This window comes from Chanodichthys erythropterus, chromosome 10, assembly GCF_024489055.1.
Source record: "Chanodichthys erythropterus isolate Z2021 chromosome 10, ASM2448905v1, whole genome shotgun sequence".
NCBI classification, from domain to species: Eukaryota; Metazoa; Chordata; class Actinopteri; order Cypriniformes; family Xenocyprididae; genus Chanodichthys; species Chanodichthys erythropterus.
In genome coordinates, this window is record NC_090230.1 from 23,637,168 (window position 1) to 23,651,176 (window position 14,009).

Here is a 14,009-nt window from a genome sequence, read left to right on the forward strand (position 1 = left end):
ATTTGTCATTCTTGCCTGTCTTTAAAACTTGAGAGCCCTGGTTTATGTAGCTATATCTGGCCACTGTATTTGGCCATCTGCTAACGTCTTCTATCCACTCGACTACACGGATCTGATAGCCGGATACCATTTGATAAAGTCAACTTTTTAAAATAACTTTATCTGTATGTGTTGCTTAATCCGCTCGCGAAGCTGTAGATATATATATCACTTTCGGAGTTGCTTACACGTTGGTTAGAACCTATGGGGAACAACACCGCTTCCGTTGCCAAAATGCGCGCGCATACGTTGCTACGTCATCATTGTGTACAAACAGTAAAAGGGTCTATAGGAAAACACCCGACAGGACTGTGATGAATGTCAGGAGGAGGAATCAATCTTTATATCGTGCAAGAAATATATGCAAGAAAGGCAAGAATTCCAGAATCAATTACGGGAAATGGGTATAGTAGAGTATAATGTTAAAAATATAGTAACATATGGAAATAATGACCAAGGACGGAGATATATATTTTTTTAATTTTCTAAGGAGGGCTACTGGAAGCACGAATTTAATTAAGATATTAAGTTAAATTGAGACAGTAGATGGCAGTAGGCTAATGCAACAATATGGATGTCAACAACTGCCGTAAAACTCCAACGTAGAAGAACAAAACAAAAGTTCCGTTACTTCACCAGTTGCCAGTTGCACATGGTATCGACAAGGGGGAAAAAACCTTCAAATTTCTCATGTTTTAAAATCTTTATTGATTTTACTCGGAGAAATAATGAAATTGAACCTTTTCATTTGTTTTTCCTCATTGCTCTGGTGTTTACTCGATCATGGTAAGTTTTTAGTTTATGCCTATATCTCTCTTCTTGCTGACGCAGTTGTTTTCTATCTACTCGAATTTGTTAAATAGGCTGTTTGACAGAAATGCATTCATCATGTGTATTTTGCAGTGTGTGTTTTTATTTGAGCAGTGTTAGACATTTAGGGTTGTCTCTTTGTTTCTCTACCGCGTGGTTGCTGAATGAACTGACACACCCGCCAAACAAGAGAAAACGGATCGCAAGCAGTTTCCAAGAAACTTTGCACGCCGGGTTTGAGTTTTTTTTTTTTTTTTTTTTTTACGTACATCACTTCCGGCCGACAAAAAAAAAAAGCCTTCGCTGAAACCGAAAGTGATGTTTTGTATATCATTGCTTTATATTCGACAGAAAAAAAAGAAAAAGAAAAAAAATCATTCAAAATTTGATCATTTTTGCTTTGTGTGTTTTACTTGACGTCATATTCGAGGTTACAATCTCTCTCGTTCAGTCAACAATAAGGTGAAAGTGAAGCATTTAGGTTTTGTATCGATTCTAATCTCGACATAAATGCATTTATCAGTTTCATTTTTGCTTGCATTTATTTGTTACAATATCGCTTCTTGTCCACGAACGTCATAGCGTCTGTGTTTCGTGATAATTAAAAAAAAAAAAATACATTGGCTATTTATGGAAAAGGTAAATGCTCAGGTCGTATGATTTGTTATAAAACTGCATTTAAAAGGTCTAAATTATGTATTTTACATAAGAGCATAAATTGATCAATGTACCTTGAATTGTTAGTTGCTGTGGATAAAAGCCTCTTCAAAATGCATAATATGTAAATGAAAACATGTAATTTATGTGGGAGATTTAAACAGCAAGACTAAAACATCAATATATGGAGAAAAAAACACATAATTGTATCTGAATGTGGTGGAAAGTAGCACGATTTTAAATAAATAAATAAAATAGAAAATAAAAAATATTTTATGGGTAATGTTTTAATAATTATATGATCCCATTCATTTTTTATCACAACATCTTGCACAGTCAGTCACAATATTCTTGTGACTGGCTGTTGTTAACCATTTTTTTCACACTGGTGGTATTTGAGGGACTCAAACTGTTACAAAAGGTTAAAACATTCACTGATGCTCATCAACACAAAGATTGTATGTAGAAGCAAATTAACTCTAGAAAACAGGCACCTCAAATTAGCCCTGTAAGGCTAAAGACCAATAAAGGAAATCTGGCCTATCATCCTGTTTTCTTAACTCTTACAAGTTTGCAACAAAAATCAAGACACATCCAACCTTTTGGACTACGGATCAGACCACATTTACAAAATCTCAAAGTGGATCTAAGCATATTGGAACAAACATACTCCCTTAAAATCCCCCCTTGGAGATTAAAAAACTCAAAATAATTCTAGATTTAACAAGAAACAAAATCTGAAACACATCCAAATAACTTTCAACAAAAACTCTTCTACATCAGAGAAATGTTTCCATCACATATCCCTTAATATACTGATGGATCAAAATCTGAGGACTGTCTGTGTATCATCTGCATTTGTAACCATCATCCATCAAAAAAGAGGAACATCCATCTCTATCTCTGAACATAGCTCAATTTTGACAGCAGAAGCAATGCTATGATTTTGCCATTGGACTACATAAAGATTATGCAACTGAGATAATTTCTTATAATTACAGATTTAAAGTCATGTCTCCAAGCAATGATATACTGTAAAAATGATCACCCAGCACTTGTAATGATTTTTTTATAAACTGCTTGAACTAGAGGGTCATCAATTTAATATCTGGTTTTGTTGGGAACCTTTAGTTACCATTGAAAATGCATGGAAACAAGAAAACACTGATTGTAGCTGCTTGTATTGCTAAACATTCTTTAGTTGTTGTGACAAGTTTTAAGTTAAAGGACTACCTGTACCCAGTAGATGAATTAATTTTTAAGTTGACTTTAACTGAAGGGAATTAGTTGAGTTAACTTAAGTGCAATAGGTTGCCTTAATTTTTTTTCAAGTTGGCTCAACTTTTTTTTGGTTATCTTAACAAGAAGTTTTAAGTTCAGAATATTGCCTGGTACTCATTAGATGAGCAAATGTATTTAGGTTGATTTTAGGGAATTAGTTGAGTTAACTTAAGTTGAGTGCGATAAGTTGCCTTATTTTAAGTTAGCTCAACTTGATTTTTTTTGCCAGTGCACTGCAGAATAGGTCATTCCAGGATAGCCCACTTTTTTAATACTAGTAGATCCACAAAAATGTTCTTTCTGTCAAAAGTTTGTTATCAGTGACGCATGTTTTATTAGATTGTTCTGGTTTTGTTCTGTGAGAAACCTTTTTTATTCAGTTAACTCTTTTGAAGAAGTTTTTAACAGTTAAACCACATAGCCTATAGTTTTTAGCAAAAAATAAATTATAATCATTAGATATCGCTTTACCATAAAAATATCTCATCATGAAAATAGCCTCAGAAGCTGGCATGGCATTAAAAACAAAACAACCAAACAAGAAGGAAATGTACAAAAGCCACATACTTGCATGTTTACTACAATACAAAATAAGATGATTTAACCAGATAATCCAACTAAAAAATGCTCTTCATGCATCTCGCTTGTGCATCGATGATTTTTTTTTTATTTTATTTTATTTTTTTTTAATATTTGCTCAGTTTGAAAATATTGATTTCAAAATCACACAGTCCCGGTTGTAATGGGTTCAAATATGTAACATATGTAATGTGAAATAGCTTATTCAGGACAGAACCAAAAAACATTACATTTTTATTCTGATTACTTTTTGTTAAAATAAACACTGCAATTACACGTATATGAGCAGAACTGTATATGAATTAGGATGAGGTTTGTGTGATGTTATCAATTTGTAGATCCTGAGACTTGAATATGTTTGTCTGTTGTGTGAATGTGTAAATCAATGTTGTTCCTACTGTTTGTTTGCATGTTACATTAAGAAGCCAGTAATATTTCTCTACCCAATTTTCTATGATCTATTCTGTACAAAAACATTTTCACAACACTTTCCTGTTGTATAATATTGTTTAGCTCAAAATGAACTCTTAATTTCTTCTTCAGGTGTTTCTGGTGTTGATACAGAGAGAGTGTCAGTGAAGGAGGGAGATTCAGTCACTCTAAACACTGGTGTTCAAACAAACCATCAAGACAGAATTAGATGGTATTTTAATGACATTCGCATCGCTCAAATCAATGGAGATCTCAGTAAGACCTGTACAGACATTCAGTGTAAAGATGGTGATGAGAGATTCAGAGACAGACTGAAGCTGGATCATCAGACTGGATCTCTGACCATCATGAACACCAGAAACACAGACTCTGGAGTTTATCAACTGAAGATCAGCAGTGGCAGCAGCGAGAGTGAAAAAACCATCAATGTTACCATCCGTGGTGAGTCATTGTTTGAAAAGCAAGTCTTGTAGATTTAAATTGCATCATTAAAGGGGTCGTATATAATTTTTTTTTTTTTTTTTTTTTTTAAGTTTTCCTTTTCCTTGAGTGTGTAATCAAGGGGCGGAGCAAGGTTGTGGCTTCTTTTGCTCCAGCTCCGAATGCTTTTTCAAAAGCCCTCAATCCTTTAGGCTTCTTAAGTGTTGTCAAAAAAAAAAAAAAAAAAAACTTAACATTCAATACCACTTTTCAATATCAATACACTTGATACCAGCTCTCTTTTGTCTCAGACAGCGAGTTCACACACAGCAGTCTTGCATAGACTCATTTCATTCAGTCTGGTTGAAGCATTTTTGAGATATTCAACTACCTACACTTTGGCGGACCACCATAGTCTTATTTGTGCTGCCACAGTTTCATAAAAAACTGAATATATTTTAAGACCTCTTGTAATTACATAAAAATGTCCCAGTGTTGTTCTGCACCATTGCTTTGGCAAAGTATCTGTCAAATTTACTTAAAGGTGCCCTAGAGTTTAAAATTGAATTTATCTCGGCATAGTTGAATAACAACAGTTCAGTACATGGAAATGACATACAGTGAGTCTCAAACACCATTGTTTCCTCCTTCTTATATAAATCTCATTTGTTTAAAAGACCTCCGAAGAACAGGCGAATCTCAACATAACACTGACTGTTACGTAACAGTCGGGATCATTAATATGTATGGCCACAATATTTGCATATGCCAGCTCATGTTCAAGCATTAGACAAGGGCAGGACATCTGGATCTGTGCACAGCTGAATCATCAGACTAGGAAAGCAAGCAAAGACAATAACGAAAAAAGGCAGATGGAGCAATAATAACTGACATGATCCATGATAACATGATATTTTTAGTGATATTTGTAAACTTTCTAAATGTTAGCATGTTGCTAATGTACTGTTAAATGTGGTTAAAGTTACCATCGTTTCTTACTGTATTCACGGAGACAAGAGTGGTCGTTATTTTTAATTTTTAAACACTTGCAGTCTGTGTAATTCATAAACACAGCTTCATTCTTTATAAATCTCTCCAACAGTGTCTAATGTTAGCTTTAGCCACGGAGCACCATCAAACTCATTCAGAATCAAATGTAAACATCCAAATAAATACTATACTTACATGATCTGATGACGAACACTTTGTAAAGATCCATTTTGAGGGTTATATTAGCTGTGTGAACTTTGTTTATGCAATGTATTATAGAGTTGCAAGCTCCGGCGCGGGGAGCGCGAGGATATAAAGGGGACGCAGCCTGAATCGACGCATTTATAATGATGCCCTAAAATAGGCAGTTAAAAAAATTAATAAAATAAAAATGTATGCGGTATTTTGAGCTGAAACGTCAAAGACACATTCAGGGGACACCTTAGACTTATATTACATCTTGTGAAAAAGCGTTCTATGGCACATTTAAAACGATAGTGCGATAAGGCTTTGTGCATCCTTATGAAATTGCAGTTGAGACCGCAAAAGTATATAGTCTGTATTGCGTGTTTCAAAGAGAAGTGAAACACTCTCTTTTTCAATAGTAATACTAATCCATATGAATTGAGCGGTTTAGCTTCATATGATGAACAGATTTAATTTAGGCTACTAAAGGCTAGCAATTTAGGCTTTAGTTACAAGCATAAACGCCATGTGACAGCTACATTTGATTTTAATTTGCTACTGTACATGTGCGCCTGTGGAGTTTTGTGTGTCATTTGTATATCTGTCGGATGAGTGAATGTGTAAATCAGTGCATTCAGAAGAACATTCTGCTGTTTGCACGTGTTACATTATGAATCCAGACATATTTTTGTGTAATTTTCATTGGCTTATAACTAACTTCTCATTTCTTCATCTGTGTCTGGTGTTGATACAGGTGGAGTGTTTGTGATGGAAGAAGATTCAGTTACGCTAAACACTGGTGTTCAAACAAACCATCAAGACAGAATTAGATGGTATTTTAATAACACTCTCATCGCTCAAATCAATGGAGATCAGATTAAGAGCTGTACAGATGTTCAGTGTAATGAAGGAACTGAGAGATTCAGAGACAGACTGAAGCTGGATCATCAGACTGGATCTCTGACCATCATGAACATCAGAAACACTGACTCTGGAGAATATGTTCTGAAGATCATCAGCAGTGGCAGCAGCGACAGTGAACAGATCTTCAGTGTTACCGTTCAAGGTGAGTCATTGTTTATAAAGCAAGTCTTGTGCATTTAAAGGTGCAATATGTAATATTTTTGCAGTAAAATATCCAAAAACCACTAGGCCAGTGTTATCTATTTTGTTCACTTGAGTACTTAAAATATCCCAAATATTTCCAACTATTTGTAAATCATGAGAAAATTGCAATTTTAACCAAGTCTCCGGGACGTGTGAGGAGTCGCCTGTCAATTGCATCATACCCACGTTACTCTTGGTTTCCGGTTTTATTTTGTAGAAACCATGGAAACCCCAAAGATGCTTTAATATTTACATGTTTTAATAGACAAGGGAACAACTGTTTTGATATATTTATAGGCAGAAAACAGATTGTTATATAGCTCAACACGTTTAGTCTTATTGTTTAAATCTGATTTTTTAAAATTGTGTTTTAGAAAAACACTATTTTGTCAAATAGCTAACATAATCAGATGCAGCTTTATTTTTATTAACAGTAATACAGAACTTTCTCCATCATACAATACGTTTTAAAATGAATTGCATGCCATTTATCAACACAAGCCATCCAGCATTTAATATGATATTGTAAAATCGATCTATCTTACTGCAGTGTGTAACAGTGTCTCACAGCAGCCGCCGAGCGAACGCACAGAGTAACGTTATAACATAATTTTCAACACTCTCAAATGTATCTAATATGATAAACAGAGCTGCGTTACCTCATACTCATGACCGGAAAAGCGGAAGCGGCGCCGGCGACTGTATCATAATAAAAGTCCCGCTGTTCGTGAGGCGTGTGTTGCGCAATCGCTCCAGCTCCTCGTTCAGCTCCACGACACTCGCTCCTGCTCTGCTTCATACTACAGTAACGTTAATAATCACATCCATGAACATGAGTTCTTCCCAAGTCCTATCCCTATTCTTTTGCACGTCTGTTGAGGTGGAGAGACCACATGTACCCCCTTCTAAAAAGCACAGTCTGCTCTGATTGGTCAGCCGGCCCCAGAGTGTTGTGATTGGTCTACCGCTTAGAGAAATGTCAGACATGTCAGAAATTAAACGCTTCTTACTATAACCGCCGAGTATTAGCTGTGTAGGCTTCCTGAGGTGCTGTAAACACAACTAGCAACTCTAACTAGGAGTCCAATAATGATCGTTAAGAAGAACGAGTTGATCAACCTGATCTACCTTTGCAAACATGTCATGATGCATCACAGTGGTAATTCTTTATTTTATACCTCTCTTACAACCTCTCAAAAGCTTGTATTGTATTATATAAATAAAAGTGACTTGACTTAAAATATATTCATAATCACAGAATGTGGATAAATTATGCTTCTCAAACTGAAATTCAAAGCATGTTTTATTTTTTTCATATCCACTGTCCTTATGTTATGTGTCTGTCCCCCCAAAACAACATCAGTCATCTGTTGGTTTGTGTTTCAGGTGTTCCTGCTACTGAACGAAATAAAATGAAGAGAAAGTCAGTGGAGGAGGGAGAATCTGTCACTTTTGATCCTGGTGTAGGAAAAAAACCAAACGATTTGATGTGGTATTTTAATGACACTCTCATGGCTGAAATCACTGGAGATCAGAGTAAGATCTGTACAGATGTTCAGTGTGATGAGAGATTCAGAGACAGACTGAAGCTGGATCATCAGACTGGATCTCTGACCATCATGAACACCAGAAACACAGACTCTGGAGAATATAAACTGAAGATCAGCAGCAGCAGATTCAGCATCATTAGGAGCTTCAGTGTTAATGTCACTGGTGAGTAACATGTAATCATTCAGTTCATTTTCACCTGAGTAGATTTAGAACACAGTTTGAAATAGTTCTCTCAGTAAATGTTTTCATTGTGGATCATCTCTATCAACTTATGCACATCAAAGTGACAGACAGTTTTCACAGTTTTGGTCATTGCGAATTTTATAATTTTGAAGTCTGTTGTTACTAATAAAGAAAAATGCACACTATTGGTCAGTTTTCATGTGGACCCCGCTGTTTTAGCTGCCGTTGCTCAAAAGAAAAAAGAAAAAAAAACACCAGATGGCGCCATTTACCGAATAAATCAATATTATAGAACTTTCTACTGAAAGTAGAAATATGTAAATGTCATTCAGAAGTATTGGTAGAGTTCATTATTAGTTGATCTCTAGTAATAATGACTGTCTGTGTTCAGCTGTTCCAGATTCAGGTCTGTCTCCAGGTGCTGTTGCAGGAATAGTTGTTGTTCTTCTGCTGCTCATTGCAGTTGGTTTGATTTACTATCGCCACTGGAGATCTAGGAAACAAGGCAAGTGCTTCATACAGCTGATTGTACAAAATATAAATATGAGTTTTATTGTGCAAAAACAATATTTAAAACTATGTAAAAGTATGTATTTTTATTCTAATTGACCAAATAAGAGTTTGTTGTTATTGTTCAAACAGGAACCTGGACAGCTGGCGATGATCAGGTGAGATACTATAACATCTCAAAATTATATTTAAACCAAAGACAGTTATATATCTGATTTTTGGGTGGGTTTCCAACATAAACAATGATTAATTCTGCTTGATAAAATAAGGCAGCCACATAACTTGTGTTTTTATTTTTGTTCCTTTTTCTTGAAGTTCTTTAAATTATAATGCAACCAACATATTTGACTACAAACACAACAGTGCTAATATCACTCCCACCTCACTTGTTCATCTAAGACCAAACATTAACACATCTTGATCAAACTATGTATCAAGTCTTTGTTCGTGTAAACACTCTATGTGTAAGAGTCAAAGAAACCAGTCTTATCTGTGTTAAACATTGAAGGAGTTCAGAGAAGCCACCCAATGAAGTAAATGTTGTCCTTGAAGCACCATTATAATCCGTATTGTAAAGCCTCACAGCAGTCCTCAATGCAATTCCATAGAAGAGAAGACAATTGGGTCAGCTTAAATCCTTGTCAACGCCACCCAAGAAGATTCCAATTCAATCCCCAACACGATCACATGTATCAAGCATAACGTAGACAAAAACCCTTCTACAAACAGAAAAAAACAAATTAATATTTGTTTTAATGTATTACCCATTAAACACATGAAACATTACCCATTAGTCTTGTTTTATACAAAATAATTAATCAAACTACCTCTTTCATAAATAAATGAAGGTACAAAAAAAATCCCCATACTCACAATTGAGAATGAAACAAAAAATGTTTCTCAACAAGGGCCTTCTTCAAATGAACAGCTCAAATACTGCTACCATGCACATTGACACAAACCAAATGTATCAATCACCTCTTCTTCTACTCATTTATCCATGCTTAATCAAAGTTAAGACTGCCCCCTACCTGGGAGGATTATCACTACAGCTACACTTAACTCGTAACAGGCTGAAGACTGTTACAATACTGTGAGCTCTGAATCATTGCATGAATCTTTGCATGAAAACCTTATCTCTAAGGGGAAAATTTCCCTGAAGCAAGGGATTTATTTACTTAAGTGTTTATATTAAGCATTTAATGTTAACATGGCAAAAGGGAAGCAGTTACTATAGTTACAACATCTCCCATAAACATAACGTAACCGACCACTTACTTTTAAACATGTTTAACTTTTACTACAGTTGAATATTTGAGTTATGGATGTCCTAAAATCCGAAATCTGAGTTGTATGCATACTGACAGAGCACAGCTCACAGCTGCTTAAAATCCTGCCATGCCACAGAATTTTCCATTAAATTACATTATATTTGTCAAATCGATGTTAATGTACTTATTGACTTCACCCTAGGCTGCAGGATAAGTTGTGTATATAGATTTTTTTTTTTTCAGTAACAAATTTATTTTGCTGTTTGACAGTATGCCAAATTTAAGGAAACTGCACAATATCCATTGCTGTTGCATCATTTTTCTTATTGTTTGAAAGCAGATCATACTGTTAAAATTTAGTACTTTATTTCTATCACTAAAATGCAGCTCGTCACTTCCTCCTCCTTAATTAACATGAAATCAGACATTGCATTTGAGTTCAGTGGATGATTTGAGGGAGCTGTTTACTCACTTTGCAACATGTAACAGAACTTAAGGAAACACTAAAGCAATTAAGAGGAAATACTTAATGATGACCTTAAGGTTTTTTCTAGCAACCCATGTTTGACTATGTGTACTTTGTTAACCTTATAACTAAGGGTTTTGTAACTGAATCATTAATCCTGATCATTTGTTTTTCCTTTTTCTGTTTTTTTCCTTTCAGGGGAATATAGAAGTGGCCTTTTAGGATATCTCCACAGATGTATAAAAACAATGAGGTGTCCTCAATCGGACAGAGGCGCTGCAGATGATTGTCGCTGATGGGGTGTCCTTGATCAGATTAAGGGCCCTATTTTGATGATTTAAGCACACGGTCTGAAGCACATGGCGCAGGTGCACTTAGGGCATGTCAAAATCCACTTTTGCTAGTTTAACGACGGGACAAATGGTGGGCGTACCAGGTGCATGGTCTAAAAGGGTTGTACCTCGCCTATAAGTGCATATTACTAATACCACCTTTAAATGACAAAAAAAAAACTGCACCATTGACTTTAGACCAGGTTCAAGCTCAAACCGGTGCGCAACGTTTGCTATGGTTTCCAGGTTGAACAACATGTTTCCTAGAAACGGTGTGCAACGGTGTTTGAGATACGTTTTCTCTCATTTGGTTGTGTGTCAAAAATGAAAACACAAAGAATGGCCTTCTCTGCTGCCATAGTTGAAACTCTTGTGTCATCAGAACAGGGTGTTCAACGCACCACCGTTTCCTTTAAAAAACGTTTAGTAACTTTTTGTCAGGGCTGAACGCATCCCAGGTTTCATTTGGTCAATGGTGGAGTCGTTTTCAGTTGCCTCAAAATAGCAACACGCCAACAATGCACCTGAACACAACACGTTTTCAGACCAGCAAGTTTACACACGCAAACATATGGGCATGAGTGCTTTTGCTATTTAAACAACGTGGGCACTGGACGTGAAAAGAGAACGTTCCCAGAACTTTAATTAATGATCTGGCAAAATTTTCTTCCAGTAACATTTATAGAATAGTAATTTAGAGTTATTTGATGTATAAATAATGACATTTTAAAAACCATTCATGGGGCATTTTTTCCCTCTGAAATGTTTTAGTTCTTTTAGACATTCATTAACTGTTTTTTATAAGCTTGCTTGTTTCAGAATGTTCAAAGAACATTTAACAGTAACGTTCACATAAGTTTTTCAAAATTATGAAATGGAATATGTTTACGTTCACATAACCAAGAAAAGTTTGAGACGTTAAAAAACATTCAGAAATAACATTTTGTTAAGTTTTTGGGAAAGTTAACAAAACGTTCTTTGAACATTTTTGTCAGTTGGGACAGAGAGGAACATTCATGTCGAAAACACCAGTATGTTGAGTTTGGGTGTTGCTGTTTTACACCTCATTTCAGCAGCAGACCTCCCTTCTTCAGCTAGCTTTGTTAACTCTAAACTGGCATTTTTACCCAGGAACACTTGAGAAATGAAACATTTCACACACTGCACTAATGTTTGCTTAAAGTTCGTGGTTAAAAAGCAAAGGTTCAAATCCAGCAAGGGATGCTATATAAAATATCAGGAGCTGAAAAACTGTAACACTGCACTAAAACAAACACTGGATTGAAGCAGCTACTAAATGGCAAATATGTGTTTATGTAATTTATTGTTATATATTTCATAACTGTTACTGACTGAATACCACTGATGAAACAACAGTATTAGTTTTTTTTATTATAGATGTTCAGATGTTTGTTTATTCCACTGAATGTCTTTGTTGAAATGTGCAAAAGTCAGTGTTTATCTTTGTACTGTTACAACAATTTTGTTACATTCTGACTTTTGGAAAGCATTTGAGATGTTGATTAGGTTTTTAATGTGATTTTTTTGCATTTCACATGAGGAGTGATGGAGACCTGTGGGGTGTTCAAGGTAAAGATTCACTACTATTTCCTTCCATTTCTTGACTAATTGTTTTCTTAAAGCATGTGCTGTATTTTAGTGTAATTTTATGTAATTTAATTATTGTTTTGCTGATGTGTTTGTGTTGTAGAATATTATCATGTGTTACTGTGTGATGGAAATGATCGTCTGCACTTGAACAGGAAAAGTATGTTTGACTCTAGTTTAAATGTCATGTTTGTCTGAACAATGGAAGAGACCTGTAATTGTGCAAATCTCATTCTTTCTCAGGTTAATCAGAGCTGTTTCCAGAGTCACTGTTCAAAGAGCTCAACAACTGCCTACTGAACACTGAACGATTCCTGCTTAGATGAACAATAGGATTTTTAAATGTCATAGGGACTATTTTTGTAATTTAACTTTTATATGAATTTCCGTCCCAGAGCTGAAGTACTGTAACAGGCCAAAATCCTGTAACAGCAAGAGACAATAACTGTGCCTTGGGCTCAGAGCGGAAGATTTTAAGACAATTTCTTTGTTTTATTCAAGTTTGCATCAGCCAAGGAAAATGTTGAGCCTATGTACAATGCATAGAAGCTTAAACTCTGTCCGTTCATGTGCTAGATGGCATTAAAACGTGTCTGATTAACTAATAACAGCTGTAATCTGTGAATTCGTCATGATGTAATCAGAATTAACTGAACTAGCAAAAACTGGATTGTTTTAAAAGCCCTTCATCTGCATGCAGACACACACTTAATACTACATGTTCATGCAGAACCTGTCTGTCCACCAACAGATTAAACCACATTTTATTACAGAAGTAAATGAAATGTATGTATTTTGCATCTGTAGTTCTCTTGTATACTATCATGGCCTAAATTAGTTTTGAGACTTTACAGTCAGGCATGAAAATACTGGGCCATACGATACAGATAATGTTTTAAAAATGATTGTATAACAAACTTATTTTGAAGATTCTAAGAGACTGTTTCATCAGTCCATCTCTGAATTGATTTTAAAGCACCAGAATCCCTCAGTTATTCTGTAATCAACCTGTTAAAATTGTGAAGGGAACTATGATTGTAAATTGACGGATTGACGAGTAACATATGCAAATAAGTAAAGGATGACAGGTAAAATGATAGAGTCTAAGCACACTCAATGGGACAGGGACAGTAAAATATGTTTCTTTAATGGCAAGTCAGTCTTTTACAATCATAAAATACTCAAAAAAAAAAAAAAAGTGACATTGATAACATTACATCAACAATCCTAATACGGTGTATTAATCAAAAACATTAAAACCATTTCAGCCAATCACTAGCAATAATAACTGTATCTTTAACACAAAAGATTAAGGTCTATCTATCTTGATGGCAAGATTAGCCTATATGTGTACAGGCACAGCTGATATAATGATGTTAATATGACATTTTTATGTAGGCATAATCTGTGTTTAATTGAGTTTGTCATTAAACAACTACTAACTAACCCATTAAACAACAGGAGGCAGAGCAATGATCAGGTGAGGATGTCTTATAATCTTATAGTCTTTTAGTGACTATTAGTATAGCTGTCTTAGAGAGATGTGATTTTCTGCTTTGGACACTAAAGAGCATTGACGTGCTTGTG

The 14,009-nt window shown here is 35.2% G+C and overlaps 1 protein-coding gene across 1 annotated transcript; it reads left to right on the forward strand.

Annotated features, from left to right (window-relative positions):
• The first annotated feature begins 561 nt into the window (after window positions 1–561).
• On the forward strand, window positions 562–11,316 carry LOC137029268 (carcinoembryonic antigen-related cell adhesion molecule 1-like). The gene is made up of 7 exons (XM_067398841.1): window positions 562–825; window positions 3,910–4,239; window positions 6,149–6,460; window positions 7,888–8,214; window positions 8,627–8,740; window positions 8,878–8,903; window positions 10,681–11,316. The coding sequence occupies exons 1-7, from the start codon at window positions 768–770 to the stop codon at window positions 10,702–10,704; spliced, it is 1,191 nt and encodes a 396-aa protein (XP_067254942.1). The 5' UTR covers window positions 562–767; the 3' UTR covers window positions 10,705–11,316.
• The last annotated feature ends 2,693 nt before the right edge of the window (window positions 11,317–14,009 follow it).

Coding starts and splice junctions, on each gene's coding strand:
- LOC137029268 (XM_067398841.1), top strand. CDS start 768: ATGAAATTGAACCTTTTCATTTGTTTTTCCTCATTGCTCTGGTGTTTA. Junction 4,240..6,148: donor CATCAATGTTACCATCCGTG/GTGAGTCATTGT, acceptor GTGTTGATACAG/GTGGAGTGTTTGTGATGGAA. Junction 8,904..10,680: donor GGACAGCTGGCGATGATCAG/GTGAGATACTAT, acceptor TTTTCCTTTCAG/GGGAATATAGAAGTGGCCTT.